The 14,326-nt window shown below is 41.1% G+C and overlaps 1 protein-coding gene across 1 annotated transcript; it reads right to left on the bottom strand.

The window, feature by feature from the left end:
- Positions 1 to 738: 738 nt before the first annotated feature.
- On the bottom strand, positions 739 to 11,043 carry SUMO1 (small ubiquitin like modifier 1). Its single transcript, XM_059853307.1, has 5 exons — positions 10,887 to 11,043; positions 5,796 to 5,870; positions 4,504 to 4,581; positions 2,802 to 2,873; positions 739 to 1,972 (listed from the first exon to the last, which is right to left on the bottom strand). Exons 1-5 carry the CDS (start codon positions 10,896 to 10,898, stop codon positions 1,904 to 1,906), a joined length of 306 nt encoding a protein of 101 aa, XP_059709290.1. The 5' UTR covers positions 10,899 to 11,043; the 3' UTR covers positions 739 to 1,903.
- Between the last annotated feature and the right edge of the window lie 3,283 nt (positions 11,044 to 14,326).

Genomic DNA, 14,326 nt, shown 5'->3' with positions numbered 1-14,326 from the left:
TTCAGTTCTCAGCTCTGCTTTCAGCTTCCACAGTGACCCCAGTAGCTGCATCTCAGTTCCTATTTTGCAGAAGAGAGATAATAGGAACTTGCCTACAAAAAAGGGCATTGTATCAATTTTAATTTAAAAGATGATCTGGTAATAGTAACAAGGTTGTTTTGTTTCTGGTATTCTGAAGCAACTGTATTTAGTATTTTAAAAAAGCAATAGGAGGTAAATGGAGAGAAGCCGTGTCGTTCTAAATCATTGTCGCAATCCCTCTTTCCTCAAGAGCTGAATTACATAAAATACTTTAAGAAAACCCCATATGCTGACATTTTGTAAACAAAAATTTTAATCTTTAAAAAATTGCTTAGTGCAACTATGCATACAAAATTATTACTAAATCAGGAACAGGACAACCACAAGCATGAAAGAAAATGCACTCTAGCTTTACAGCAAATGCCATTTTAAAAAAGTACTTAAAACCTGCTATTTTTTCCAAGTATGCCAGCATGTGTTTTTAATTGAAGCTGGCATTATATGGAACTTGATTTACCAAACAAGTCCTATTCATCTGCAAAAGAGGTGAAGCAGGGAGAGTAGTGAAATCTTCTCTTCACACTACTCTGCCCGTTATCTCCCACCTCAGCTTTCATACTAAGTAACAAGTTCTCAAACTGACCATTTATAACCTGCAGGTAGCTGGAACACGTAGACCCTGCTAATGATGCCCAATGAACTGTCATGACACTTCCATGTCATCAATCATAGATTATTTAATGGTACCATATCATATGAAATGTAGACATTAAAAGCCATCTTTATTTACTTCCAAGTTGCATTTTCAGTTTAAATTCTGTGCATGAAGTGAAGATTTACGTAACTGTATGTGAACAATCTCTTCCAAGAAAAGAAACAGCTAGTAGTCTCTAAGAGTCACCTGCAAAACAAGCAGATCAAGTATTTTATGAGAGCAAGTAGGAAAAAAAAAACTTTATGAGGTATATTTACAGAGCACAATTTTTTTCTGGCTTTAACTTATAGTCACAGGAAAAGCATACCCTAATTATAACTTCTAATGGTTTTGCTCATTTCCAATCGTTTGAAAAGAAAATGCAAGTTGTTTATAAAATTGGTTTTCTTGTTTATTTTAAATGAAGCTGGTACAGACAATGTCCATTCAAAACCCACGTCCCAGGCCAAAAGGTACAAACAAGCGTGTCAAAGTAACACCAGTTGGCTGCTGTGAACATTCTTGCACGGATACCTGCGCATACTAATTGCTATATGAGGTTAAAATGCTTCTGGGCTCTTCTGGTAATATTTAAAAATCATTAGGGTTTTCAATTTCACGTCTTCAGCAAAGCCATCTCTGGAGCAAGGAACAGATGACAACAGTTCCAGCTTTTCCATTTCCAACTCGTCGATCTTCCTCATTGGGCCATCAGCATAGTTTAAGCAAAATAGCTCTGAGTTATGGATACACAACTTCTCCACAGTTTAGTTCTCAGAAAAACTTCATCTCGCACTGAAAGTTATAGTCCAGGAGTGAGACAGTCACACATCAAAACTTCAGGGCAGATATGGAAGTCATTAAGAACACTTGCCCACCTGGCAGATCTTACAGCCTTCGTGCCTGAAATGCACGAACCCAGTGAACATACAAATGCATGTGAGTACATGTATTCCTAAAGGGGAGGGCAGAAGGGAAGAGGGGAGCAAGGTTGCAGCTGGATCACAGAAGTTCAGCACAATGAAAACAGAAACAATAGTGTATAATGAGCACGAGAATTCAAAATACCAGACGCTTGAAAGTAAACTCCCAGAGATGGGGTGCCAGTTTCAGTGTTGAACACCACATTACAAAAGAACTATTATTTAAAAATAAAAAAGGATTAAGGGGGAAGAAAATCAGAAGGATCTAAACTGTTGAGTGACCCCCCGTCTGTTCCTGATAAACTTCAATCACATCTTCCTCCTCCATCCCCAGCTGTGAGAACAGAGAAAAAAAACAGCAAATAATTGTTATTCATAATTGTATAAATCTGGTGTGATGAAATCAGAGCAGATCCTAGACAAATTATACAACACTTTGTTCCTCTGTCCTGTCATAATTCATCAAAGGGATGAAGGAAGTTTCAGTCTCCTCCTCACTAGACAATATTCACAATTTTTGGGCATTTTTCTTCAGACTTAAGTATTTGAGTCAAAGCAAAAGCATTACAGCAAAGACCCACCTGTGGAGCAGTCTGGAAGTTGCCAGCTTTACCTTTCTCTAAACCTCTTGTTTAGGGGGAACAAAGACATCACCAACATCATAGTGAATGCATCAGCTGTAGAGCCCCATGAATTACATCTACAGTGCACTACTAGCTCACAGTGCAGCTTAACACCTACACCTTGCAACTCAAAGCCTGTTTACAACTCTTCTCTCAGAGAGAGCAACTTGTTCAATTTCACAGTCAACAAGTTTGTCTGATATTTCCAGAAGGTCATTATTATGAGTTTCTTCCTGCTTTTTCATAACAATTGGTGGAAGTCACTGGACAGAAGTAACTGTTTTCTGTTTATTTACACTTTGATCTACTAAATGTGAACTAAATACACACTTATTCCAAAGTCATACTGAAGTTCAAGCTCAACAATGGGAAGATTCCCTTCGTGTTTTTCTCCCCTCTACCAAGCAGTGACTACACCCTCCTTTCTGGGGCATTACACACGGAGGTCCAAGCAGGCTCTTTCCGAACTGCCTATCTGCTGTACTAAAAGATCATAGTGAAAGAAATCTAGTCAAACTATATTTCTAGGAAGAAACTCACCTCCTTGGGGGTATGATTATCAGTAATTCTCTGACCCTCGAAGAGAAACCTGAGTGAATTCATTGGAACACCCTAAAAAGAGAAACATATGTATAAGAAAAAAATCCAACTTACTTAATCTTGTATGGATTTACAAGAAAAAAACATTTTAAATAAAAACAACACATGAAAATCATAAAAGAGTGTTAGTTCTTGTTACACAGGGAGCTCAGATATTCTGTTGTATTCAAGTAGACTACCAAGAAGTGACTCAAAAGTATGATAGTGCCAAAATGGATGTTTGTTCCAGAGTCTCACTGGAGTCATAGCTAAACAACTTGGAAGTTTACTTAGCTTTTTAAACTTGTCTTTATTTGTGAATTAAGTACTGACTATGCCCTCTCACAAGATATATTTACACAAGTATTTTTCTGAATAGCCAATCGGGCTTATTTAAGGATCCTAAGGCAACAGGAGAAACATGACGTTTACTTCATGAACTCCTGCCCTTGCTTTCCCTATCTTCTATGGCTACAGGAAGGAATCACAACCTTTACCATTATCAATTCTGCAAATGCTCAGTACTAGGAACAAGAAAGAGCAGAGCTGAGGGGAAGAAAAATGAACAGCATTCAAACAAGGGGAAACAAACACCCCAAAGGTAAACAGAGTTAAGTTAGTCTGTTGCACAACGTGCCCATTTCTGGCAGAACGTCATACTTCACATCAATAGATAAGGTAAACACCTCATCTTTTCCTCCTCTTGCAGGTTATGAGCAAAACAAACTCATGTGGAATATGACAATTTTATCACTTAGCTCTCAAATACTGCTTGCAAATAACTAGGCAGAAAATTTTCTCAGGTAAGGACAGATCTTCACACTGTGTCAACAATCCCTCTGGCCAATGTGGAAGAAATGTTGACAGTCCCTTTACCAGAGAAAGGCTACTTGACACCAAAAACTGCATTGACTGCTGCAAAGGAAATCACAGACCCTCCAGAATTCAGCTCAGGAGATAACAAGTGTGGTCATTCAAAGAATTATTTCTTTCTCTAAGAAAGAATTCCACACATGTATGTTCATTAGTCAGTAAAAATGCTGCATGAATTATTTCCAAGATGATTTAAAAAAAAATTCAGGTTTTAAAAATGAATCATAATTTTAACCATTTGGATTTGGCTACAAATATATCTGGTGTTTGATCTTCTTTCCTCCTACACCAGAAAGGCAGCAAAAAATAACATTTCATGAAAGAACACTTCAATGACAAGTTCAACTTGTCTCCAAGTATTAGGAAAAAGCCCCCAAAGTATTATTACTTATGATTATATCTCCTGAAGTGAACTCCAACACACTTAGCCAAGAAAAGGCCACACAAGGCATCTATCCCCAAAGCTGAGGGCAAACTAGGCCAGGGCTTCTGGAAATAGCAGCTGTGAATCCACAATATCTGCCACAGAATCTGGAAGTGAAGATATGTTTTTGTTCCGTAACAATTGTTACTATTTACCTACATACACAATTAATATTGCAGATTTCTTTAACTTAGAGTATAACTTCACAATTGTCTTACATAGGAGTACTTTTACTTGTTGAAAGTAATTAGGAGATCCATTACGTTTGTACCATCAGATACATCAAAAGTCTTTATTTGAAAGCACAGTGAGAAAGGTGGTTTGGGTTTTTATTTTCTTTTTAAAGAATGTCATTGTTTCACAAACCTGTCTTTGACAGTACGATTCTTTGAGTTTCTTGAGGTGTGTTGTCATTTTCACCTTGAAGTGAATTTCACTGCTGTCCTAAGGACAGAAAAGAAAAAAATTTACTCTCCTTATAGTAACTGCTAACTTTATCTCTTTTATTTTTAAACATTTCATTAGGTAAAAACTCATATAAAACTTAGACGAAACATGGAATGTGATTTAACTATCACCATGCATACCTTGGTGCATCATAACGTGAACCTCCAGGATGATTTATCAGTCACTAAATTCACTATGTACTTCCACAGGAAGCGCTTTTTACAAAAACAGATGGCATTGTATAGCCTTAGGCTCAACATGGAGGTTTTGGATTTCAAGTTACTAAAACCCATCCATGGTTCAGTCTGTGCTGCCATCTTTACCCAGATGATATGAAATACAAACATACATATGCAGGGAATTTCTGTTCTAAGAGTCTAAAGAGACAAGTTAAAGCTTGCACTTCAAAATATATATGAAACCTTGTTCAATTAAGAGTAATTATCTAGAAGTTAGGATACAGGCAGAGTTGGCAACACCAGACTAACCTAAGGAGAAATCTCAGGTCTTAATATTCTGCAGTCCTTCCCACTAGCCATAAGATGCAAGTAGCTGAAACTGTCAAAATGGCTACAGATAAAGCAGATTGCAAGAGGTTCTGTGCAAAAGGCATGAGGGCCACTTCCAGCTTTTCAGTGTGTTCTTGTAACTGCTGATTGGGCCAGCAAGAGGTAAGGTAGTTTCTGTTAGTCCTACTTCAAAGTCATCTGTCTCCACCCAACTGCAGCAAACACTACAACTCCAACAAACAATCCTAGCTGTCATCTGAGCTAGGGGTTCTTTGCTCAGAAGATGCCAAGATTCTCAACATTCACATTCCATTGCAGCCAGAATACAGACTTCTAATCCACCATTCATCTGGTTGCTACATCCACCAACAGGGCAGCCAACAATCCTTCCCCTATCCCTGAGAACGAAATCTGATCTCATGCCTAGGGGACTACACAAACTTTGAGGACCTGAATTTATCAAGTTTGCCACTTATTTCATTCATACCCTTGGATAAATTAATCCCTCAATACATCAAAAAAAAAAAAAAAAAAGCATACCAGAGTATACTAATAAACATTTCTGGCAACTGGAAGTACTTTATGGCAGAGGGGGATCCACACTGAAGAACTGAAGGTATCAACTTGCATTTGGTCATTTCTACCACACAAGAAGTCACACCTTCATCAAATGTCAACAAGCAATTACATAAAAAAACTCACCTGCCCAATGACTTTGAGTTTAATGTACTCCCCTTCTTTCTTATCTCCTAAGTCCTCAGCTGAAGGTTTTGCTTCCTGCAAGAAAAACATAAACCTGATCAGTTAAACGCTTCATTATTTTCACTGGACAGTATGGCAGCTGTCATCCTCTTTATTGCATGAAATCAGACTACTCAAGGCGTCTTCTTTCTTTCTCTCTGTGTGTGTGTGCACAAAAGTAACAGCAACACAGTATCATGAAAGGTTGTCTGCCTACCTGGGAGAAGTTTAATGAGAGAAAAGAAACACCATAAAGAACATAAGAAATGAGAAAAGAACCATTTGGAAATAGATGACATACAAAAATAAGTATAATTTTATACCTCTAACTCCTAGACAACAAACTGCAAAAAACCCACAAGAAGCATACTAAGAAGCTCAGATATTTGACAGAAAAAAGGAACATTGTCAGGAGAGTAAACAAAAAGTACTTGTAACACCCTATCGACTTAAAGGGAGAGAACCATCCAAACATTTTTCAACCCACTGCATCAAAGGTAGTCCTTATTTTCAAAAGGCTGGTCAGCTAGCTTCTTTTTATGACAACAAGAGCCTCCTTCTAACACGTTTAAGACCACAATACTTCAAAGTTTTAAAAGGTGCAGTTCCAAGCACTATAGTATTTTGATATCTTTCCAGGGTAAGAATTAACTGTACAGACAAGTTTGATTCAACAGCTTGAGCACTAAAGCTCATCAAAAGGGTTTAAGTGTTATACACTCTAAGACATTAATTAAGGACATCAGAGTTTTCATGTTGCCAGTTGATAGATTAAACAAGAGAGAAATCAGGTACTATTAACCCCATTCCTTGCCTGTCACTACATACCCTGCATCAGGCCTTTAGCTATGTTCCACTGCAGGACAAAGGGATTTTACACAGACATCAGGTCTAGAGGGTGCTCAATGAAGAATTGTTCCCAAGTAGTTATAACCACAGGTCTCCTGCTGATCATGATTGAAATCATCCTTTTATATTTTATTTCTTAACAGTGTAGACAAAATAAACAAAATATGTACAGGTGTCTACCACAGGCTCTCATCCCAAAAGGGACTTTTTGCTAAAAGTACAAAAACATCCTCTGTATGGTTGGACTTGAAATTTAGGATCAAGTGCCAAAAACATACAAAATACTAACCTTCTCTATTAAGTCCATCCAGATAGGTCTCTATCTCCAGATTAAAACCTTTTTAAGTTTTTCTACCTGCTCCCTAAAGAAGTTACACACACAACTTCTTTGAACATTAAAAGATCAGGGAAGGGCACAGGGCAAGTCAGCAAACACCCTTCCCATCTGTACCAGTCTCAATCTGGAGTAAAGAAAGAGAGGAAGTGTTCTTTCTATCAGTTTGACTCACTGCTTCAACCCAGATCAGTTCAGTTTCTACAATGGAAAGAAGTATGAGCCAGACTCCACCTGGTTTGAATAGCTTTTATTTTTTTAATACCCATCCAGGCACAACCTAAACTGCAGGGACTGATTCATCACCCTTCAAGCTCAAATCCAAAAACTCAACCCAGGCTTTCAAAAAGCCTGACATACACAGGCCTTCAAGCAAGTCACTTTAGAAGCATGACAGGAGTTCTTCACAGGTAACACAGTCAGATCACCTGTGTTCCCCAAAGCTTCCCCTAACACATTTGGACTCTAAACTTCTGGGACTAGTTGCAGGAATAGAAGCACACTGGTATTCACTCCTGATCAGAAAGAAAAACAAGAAGCTGCAACTTGTTCTGATAACTTACACAGCTGTTTTAATGTCTTTATGCAGCATTACTAACTTCTAGGAATCAGACCAAGATTAAGATCTCTACTGATCTGGTTTGTAGCTTCAAAACTACCTCCTGTTTCACTATTACTGTTCTTATTGAAAGAATTTCTAAGAACACTCTGTCCCTTTACATGACATTTCAGGTCAGTCACTGTCTAAATTTACTTTACAAATGGCATGACAGCATATTATCCCAGCAGTAGAGGTATTTGTAGTAGTCTTATAGTTCTGTAAATTGTAACAGATCTACCTACTCAGGCTTCCAAACTCAACCATCCTGTACAAGGTATTACTAATGATCATTGGTACTATGACAGCGCCTCTGGCCAATATGAGTGATACAACTGATTCATATTTGATTCCTACCCTCAAGGAAAGAGGGCTCTAGTATTAAAAACAAATAGGGAAAGCTCCAAACATTAGAATAAGCAGGAGGAATTGGAGTCTTCAAACCATAAAGATGCTTGTTTAAAGCCCCACAACCACTCAGACACAAAATAAGAGGAAAGAAAGCTGTAGCTTCAGGAGAAGAGAAATAATATCAAATTAAATAATAGAAGTGCCAATAATCAAAACTTTACATCAGGATACAAGACCCAGCAAGTCTGAAAATGCTCTCTGCAGCTTGTCAGTGAACTATACTGCTATTCAGAGCCAAACGGTTAAGGCAACACAAAAACACTTAGGAATAAAGAAAGGAAGGAGATTGCAAAGCTGTTAAAACCACTAGCATTCATTCACAAAAATCCTGGATCAGCAATTAGCAAGCAAGTCTCCAGACTTCTTGCCCTGTGAAAAGAACAGGGTACCTCATGAAACAGGACATAAAAAAGACCACCATACAAAGAGAACAGAAATACCACAACACTCCAATTTCTAACTCTTCATTAGATGCCTGAAGTTTTAAAGGCTTCATTGCAGTTTTCCTAAAGAGCACAAAATAAGGCTCCTAGCACTGTCCCACACTTATAGAAGGACCCTAAAAAGCACGCAAAGTTTCTTGGATGAAACACACTGGTATTGCTATTGCAACTAACAAAAACAAAACACACACAAAACAAACATCATGAGGCAACATATTGCAAGCTTCCTCCTCTAATTTTCAGAAGAGCTCAAACTTCAATGTCTAACCTTAAAAAAACAAACTCTATTCTCAGCATTTTAAAGAAAAATCATCAAAACCAAAATTACTAGAGGAACAGATGTACAACATACTTCCTAACAAAGCAAATAAACTTATATTTTTTACAGGAGTGGAAAACATACATACAAACTATAGCATTCTTTATTAGCAGTACATGAACAGAAAACATTTAGATTCAAGTAATGCAAAAAACAGCCTAAGACACTTGGAGGGAGGAGAAAACAATTTGTGTTTTGTTTCATTTTTGCTTAGATCCCACTAAGCAACCATGTGAGTTTTTTTTGTTTTTTGAAGTCTGCCCTTCTTTCAAGCATTTTTACTTATTATAAAAGTCAATTTCACGCTGAAAATAAAGTAACCCCTACTTTTACTGATGATAAATGACCCCGCTCTTAACTTAATTCCAGGGCCAAAAAGAACGATACTCTAAGCAATTCACAATTTTAGGTAATCCAGTTATTCGTGTAGGATTGATAAAGAGAGGAATGAGATTTACAGTGCTGCATAACCTTACATTATCCTTCTACTTAAACATCTGTTTAGCTCTTGTTGCACAGTCCCCCAGAAATGAATGACACAACATCTAACAGTGTTTGGCTTATCTATTAAAAATAAACAGCAGGCTCCTTATTCATCGATCTTTAAAATACATAGCCACAACAGGTTATCACATACATGGAATTTTACATGCTTCAAGCAGTCCCAAAGACAAAACACACATGTGTTTTAGCAGAACTTGCCTGGGGAAGGATTTACCTAACTAATGAAAGCTGCTATTTGTTAAAACACGCCTTGGTTTACATATGTAGACAACTACAGAGCAAGTCACGTGAACATCTGTCTATAAAATCTAGTTCAGAAATTGTTGGTGGGTTTGTTTGGCTTTTTTTAAAATGCAGTCACTTTCACGTATTTTGCTACAGGGGCAACGTGTCCTGCTCGGAGGCAGCAATCTCGGTGCTCCCAGCTGCCTCTCGCACAGGCACCGAGAGGCAGCAGCACCATTCATTGTCAGCTGCATTGTGCTGGGAAGTCGGGGGCGGGGAGGAAGACCACCAGCGCACACAGCGCTGGCTTCTTTTCACCGCTCATACTGCACCAAGGCTACTCCCCAAAGCAGACATGGTATGTACTAAGCTGAGCCTTGTCTCTGGGGACTTTTAATTTCCTGGCTGGCACCAGTACTATTCTTGACTTCACAGCACTACAAGAAACATTTGTAGGTACTAACATTATCACTTTGGGAAAAATCAAAGATAGGAAACAGTGCCCTATGACGACAATATAAAAAATATAAAAAATAAAGCAAAACAGAATACAAATTAAAACCGGAACGCTGTTTTAACTTTCCAGCGGCAGGTCACATAGCCTAAAGCAATAGTTGTAAGCAAAGCACTGTATACATGCCAGGCCAAGCAACCCAGGAACTTGCGGTACGAGCAACTATTTAAGTCCCCGGCTCAGAAGACAGAAATGACGGGGGCATAACGAGAATACTACGCGAAGCGAAGGCAGGACAGAGCCTTGATAAAGGACGGGGTGTTTAATACAGGCAAACAACGCTCAGCTGAGAAAGGAGGGGGAGAAAACCAGGCTTTCGCATTCCTAGGGCGAACAGAGGACCTGGCAAGCCTAGCCCAACCCGCACAAAGCCCGCTCCGGGGCAAAACCATCCTACCACACACCCGGGAAATGGAAAATGAAAGGAAACAACAGTTGTGCAACACAGCTCGCCCCTCGCTGCATTCCCGGGTTTCCAGGGCCGGGGCTGCCCCGGCGGCGATCCCGCTCCGTCCGGACGCCGCCCCGGCCCCCGAGTATCCCCGCCTGGAGCCCGACCGCGCTCCTCGCGAAACACCCCGAGGGAAGAGGAAAAAAGGATTAAAATGCACGGGGAGAGGGGCCCGAATCTGGCCGAGGTAGGAGATCGGCATCCATACAAACACACACACACTCCCCTGAGGGAACGTTCCCCCCGGTGCCCTCCGGGCGACCGCGACTCCGCTCTCCCCGGGCCGGGGCTGCCCCGCGGCGGCGGAGAGTGAGGGCGGGGGGGGGGCAGGCAGCTCCTCCCGCGCCCCCGGGGCCGCCGCGCCCACCGTGCCGTCCCCCCGCGGCCGGGACAGCTGCCCGTACCTGGTCAGACATGGCTCGGCCCCGTGTCGTGCGGCAGGCTCGGCTGGGCCGCTGCAGGCGCTCCGCTCCTTTCTCTGCCCGCAGCGCAAACACAGGGCCGCGGCACGGGCGGGATTTCCGGTGCGCCTGAGCTCACTTCCCTCCCGGGCCCCGCCTGCCGCCCCTCCCGGGCCTCGCACGGAGCTGCCGCCGCACCGGCTCCACCGAGGCCGCGGCGGAGAGGGGAAATCGCCGTTGGAAGAAGCGACGAACGTTAAGGGCACCGTGGTGATCGGAGCAGCTGGGGAGAGTCCAGCGGATGCCCCAGCGATGATGAAGGGGCTGGAGCATCGCTGTTCCTGAGGAGAGACTGCGGGAGCTGGGCCTGCTCGGTCTGAGGAGATTGTGAGGGGATCTCATGAATGCACAGAAATACCTCAAAGGCAGGTGCCAGGAGGATGGTGCCAGGCACTTCTCAGTGGTGCTCAGTGACAGAACCAAGAGAAATGGCCATAAACTAAAACATAATAAGCTCCACCTCAGCTTGAGAAAGAACTTACATTGAGGGTGGCAGAGCACTGGAACAGGCTGCCCAGGGAAGTCATGGAGTCTCCCTCTCTGGAGACATTCAAACCCCACCCGGACATGTTCCTGTGTCACTGTGACTCTGCCGTGGCAGGGGTTGGATTCGGCGCTCTCCAGAGATTCCTTCCAACCCTGACAATTCTGTGAAGTCACATAACCCCTTCCACAACAGCAGATCTTGGAGCAAAGGTCACTTTCATTCTGCCTACTCTAATATCTTGTTAAGGTTGTTACTAAGATGTCATAACAAAACTCACTTTTCTGTTTAGACACAGTGCAATTTTTTTTTAAAGTCATTGCAACCATGCAAACAATGGGATCTGCATGTATTAAGCAAATCTGCACCCAGACTTTAACAAATTTGCAAAGATACATCATTAAAACAGAACAGGTGCCCTGCTTTACATTGGCACAGCATGGCTGTTCAGAGGTCAACACAAGAAGTAACATCTGCCTAAACGATGACATTTAGGCTGCAAGCTGTTTGGACTATAGCATGGGGTCCTAACTTGTAGGGGGATACAGTGTGGGTAAATGAAGTTGGTATAGAAGGTAATCTTATCCCCCAATGAGTTGCAGCTGGACCAATTACTAAAGACTAGAAGCAGGCCTGATCTTAACAGGCCACACCTGTATCCAATAAGAGCAGTGGTATAAAAGAGTGGATTGGTGGGCTCTGGAGTCAGATGGCTGCTGCAAGGACCAGGAACAGTCAGTGCTTGGAGGAGCTGCCTGCCAGAAACATCGAGGAGGTAGGAAGCTCTGGTGGTATGAAATCCTTGCACTATAACAACGTTAGAACTCGTGCTAGCTAAGACAACACTAACATCCCCTCTCCAACTGCTCAGGCAACTCCTGCATGGCATGACTGCTGGCACAGGCATATGCTAAGCTCTAAGTGGCCAGCAAGTAGAAAAAAGCTCCACACATGAGAACTATAAAATAACATTAATGTAAAATCAATGAATCAACAGAATTTTGTTCAATTGAAATAGGAGATTGTTATCCTCATGCCACTACACAGAGTTTTAACTTTACGAGCTACCTTTGGGAAAGGGCAGAGTACATTCATTAGCTCTGGGCATTCATGAACACAAACAGCTCAATGCTCTGTGCCATGATCCCCTGTAATAACACCAAAACCAAAGCAGCTGCACTCTGTGCCTGCATTTCTGCTTGTCACTGAATGCCAAGTTACAAACACAGCTACACCAAGAGGTGCACTTTTACCAGCCAGTGGAACAATCAGTATCTAGACTCATGGGAATTAGTTTTAATCACAAGTGTTAAAACAATTCAGAATTAACAAGGGAAGGAAAAAATAAATAAAGAGGACCAAAACAAATGCTATACAGAGCTACAGAATGAAGATGATGTTTTTTAGGCAAGGCCAAGCAGTTAGAAAAGCCAAATATGTTCATGCCATGCCAAGCTCACAGTAAGAGCTCATTATGAGCTTAATAACAAACACAAAGCACCAAAATAAGCCATGCAAGGGCTCCACAACAACACACAATACTAACAAAATGGAAAATGACAAATATTCTATCCTGAACATTACTCCTTTTTATAAATTCTAAAGGAATTTTTAAAAACAGAGCCTTACTGTGCTAAGGCCAAAGCCTCAGACTCTGGCACAAATCCAGTTTTTTCCAGCAACCCCATAATAAAAGCTAACACTCACACAAGTCAGATTGCAGTTACCTATCCACATACATACCCATAAAGATACAGGGTTAGAATGTGCTCATCAGCATACACACTAACAGTAGCACCACCTATTCTTGACTCCCTTCTTATTCCATCAGTTGTGGCTGCATTAGCTCTTCAAGACACAAGCTAGATTTGTACAGGATCTTCAAAGTTAATCTCCACTGAGCCTGGGAAAACTGTGGATGTACAGCAGTAAAACTCACATTTTTCTTTTTTGACTGCTCCAATTCAACATAGAATGCACTTAAAGAGAAAACAACAAAAGCTGTTTTAAGAATACCAAACATACTTACACCAGCTTCTTCCCACAAAACCCAAAGTCAGCCTTGCGTTTGCACACACTGCTAATGGTACTTGCCCTAATAAATCTCACTGAATTCTCAGGTATTTTATGATGTCTCTTATTTCCCTATCTGCACTTAATCTCAGTCACCTGAAGCCAATGAAGTTCACCCGTGTTGACGGATTTCTCCAAAACTGCTGTACAGTTTAGGAGCCAGTAGCTGTAAGAGGTTTTTTTCCAAAGGTATTGGCCCACACGTACAGTGTGTGCAAAGCTGCTTCAGTCTGTCAGAAACAGATTTCTTAAAAAAGCAGACTTTAACCCAAGAACAATCTGTAATCTCATCATGCCAATTTGCTTGTCTGAGAGGGGTAAGTGCTAGCAAACAGGATGGATGCAGTGTTCTGGGGCAGCCAGCTAAGTAACAGCAGCTCTTACATAACAATGGTACTCTGCCAGCCAGGCCAGAAACAGTACTTTAAAACTAGGTGGAACTTGGAAATTCTCTACCACCTTGAACCTAATTTCTTTGTCAATATTATTGGTGGTGAAACTTTAAGAAAATTGGTTATGTAACGTAAAGTACCAAAGTCTTTCCTTTGAAAAAAAAAAAAAATATTTTCAGAAATATTCAAGTCAACAGATTTCTCTCACTGTTGGCTTTCCAGCACACTCCTTACATGGAGGAAACAAAGGCGTGCTGACTCATACAGATGTTTGCATAAAATGCAGCAATGAACGCCTGATATAAATCAAAACCCAAGCGTTTCTCGGAGCCTCTCTTCCTGCGGGCAGGAAAATCTCTGCCTGTTCTCAGCACCGATAACCCTGCCTGTGAAATAAATGGGGATTTCTAAGGGCAAGGAGCGGCGCTTTCCGC

The sequence above is a fragment of the Haemorhous mexicanus genome, chromosome 8, assembly GCF_027477595.1.
Source record: "Haemorhous mexicanus isolate bHaeMex1 chromosome 8, bHaeMex1.pri, whole genome shotgun sequence".
Classification (NCBI taxonomy): Eukaryota; Metazoa; Chordata; class Aves; order Passeriformes; family Fringillidae; genus Haemorhous; species Haemorhous mexicanus.
This window is presented reverse-complemented; position numbering and strand designations above follow the sequence as displayed.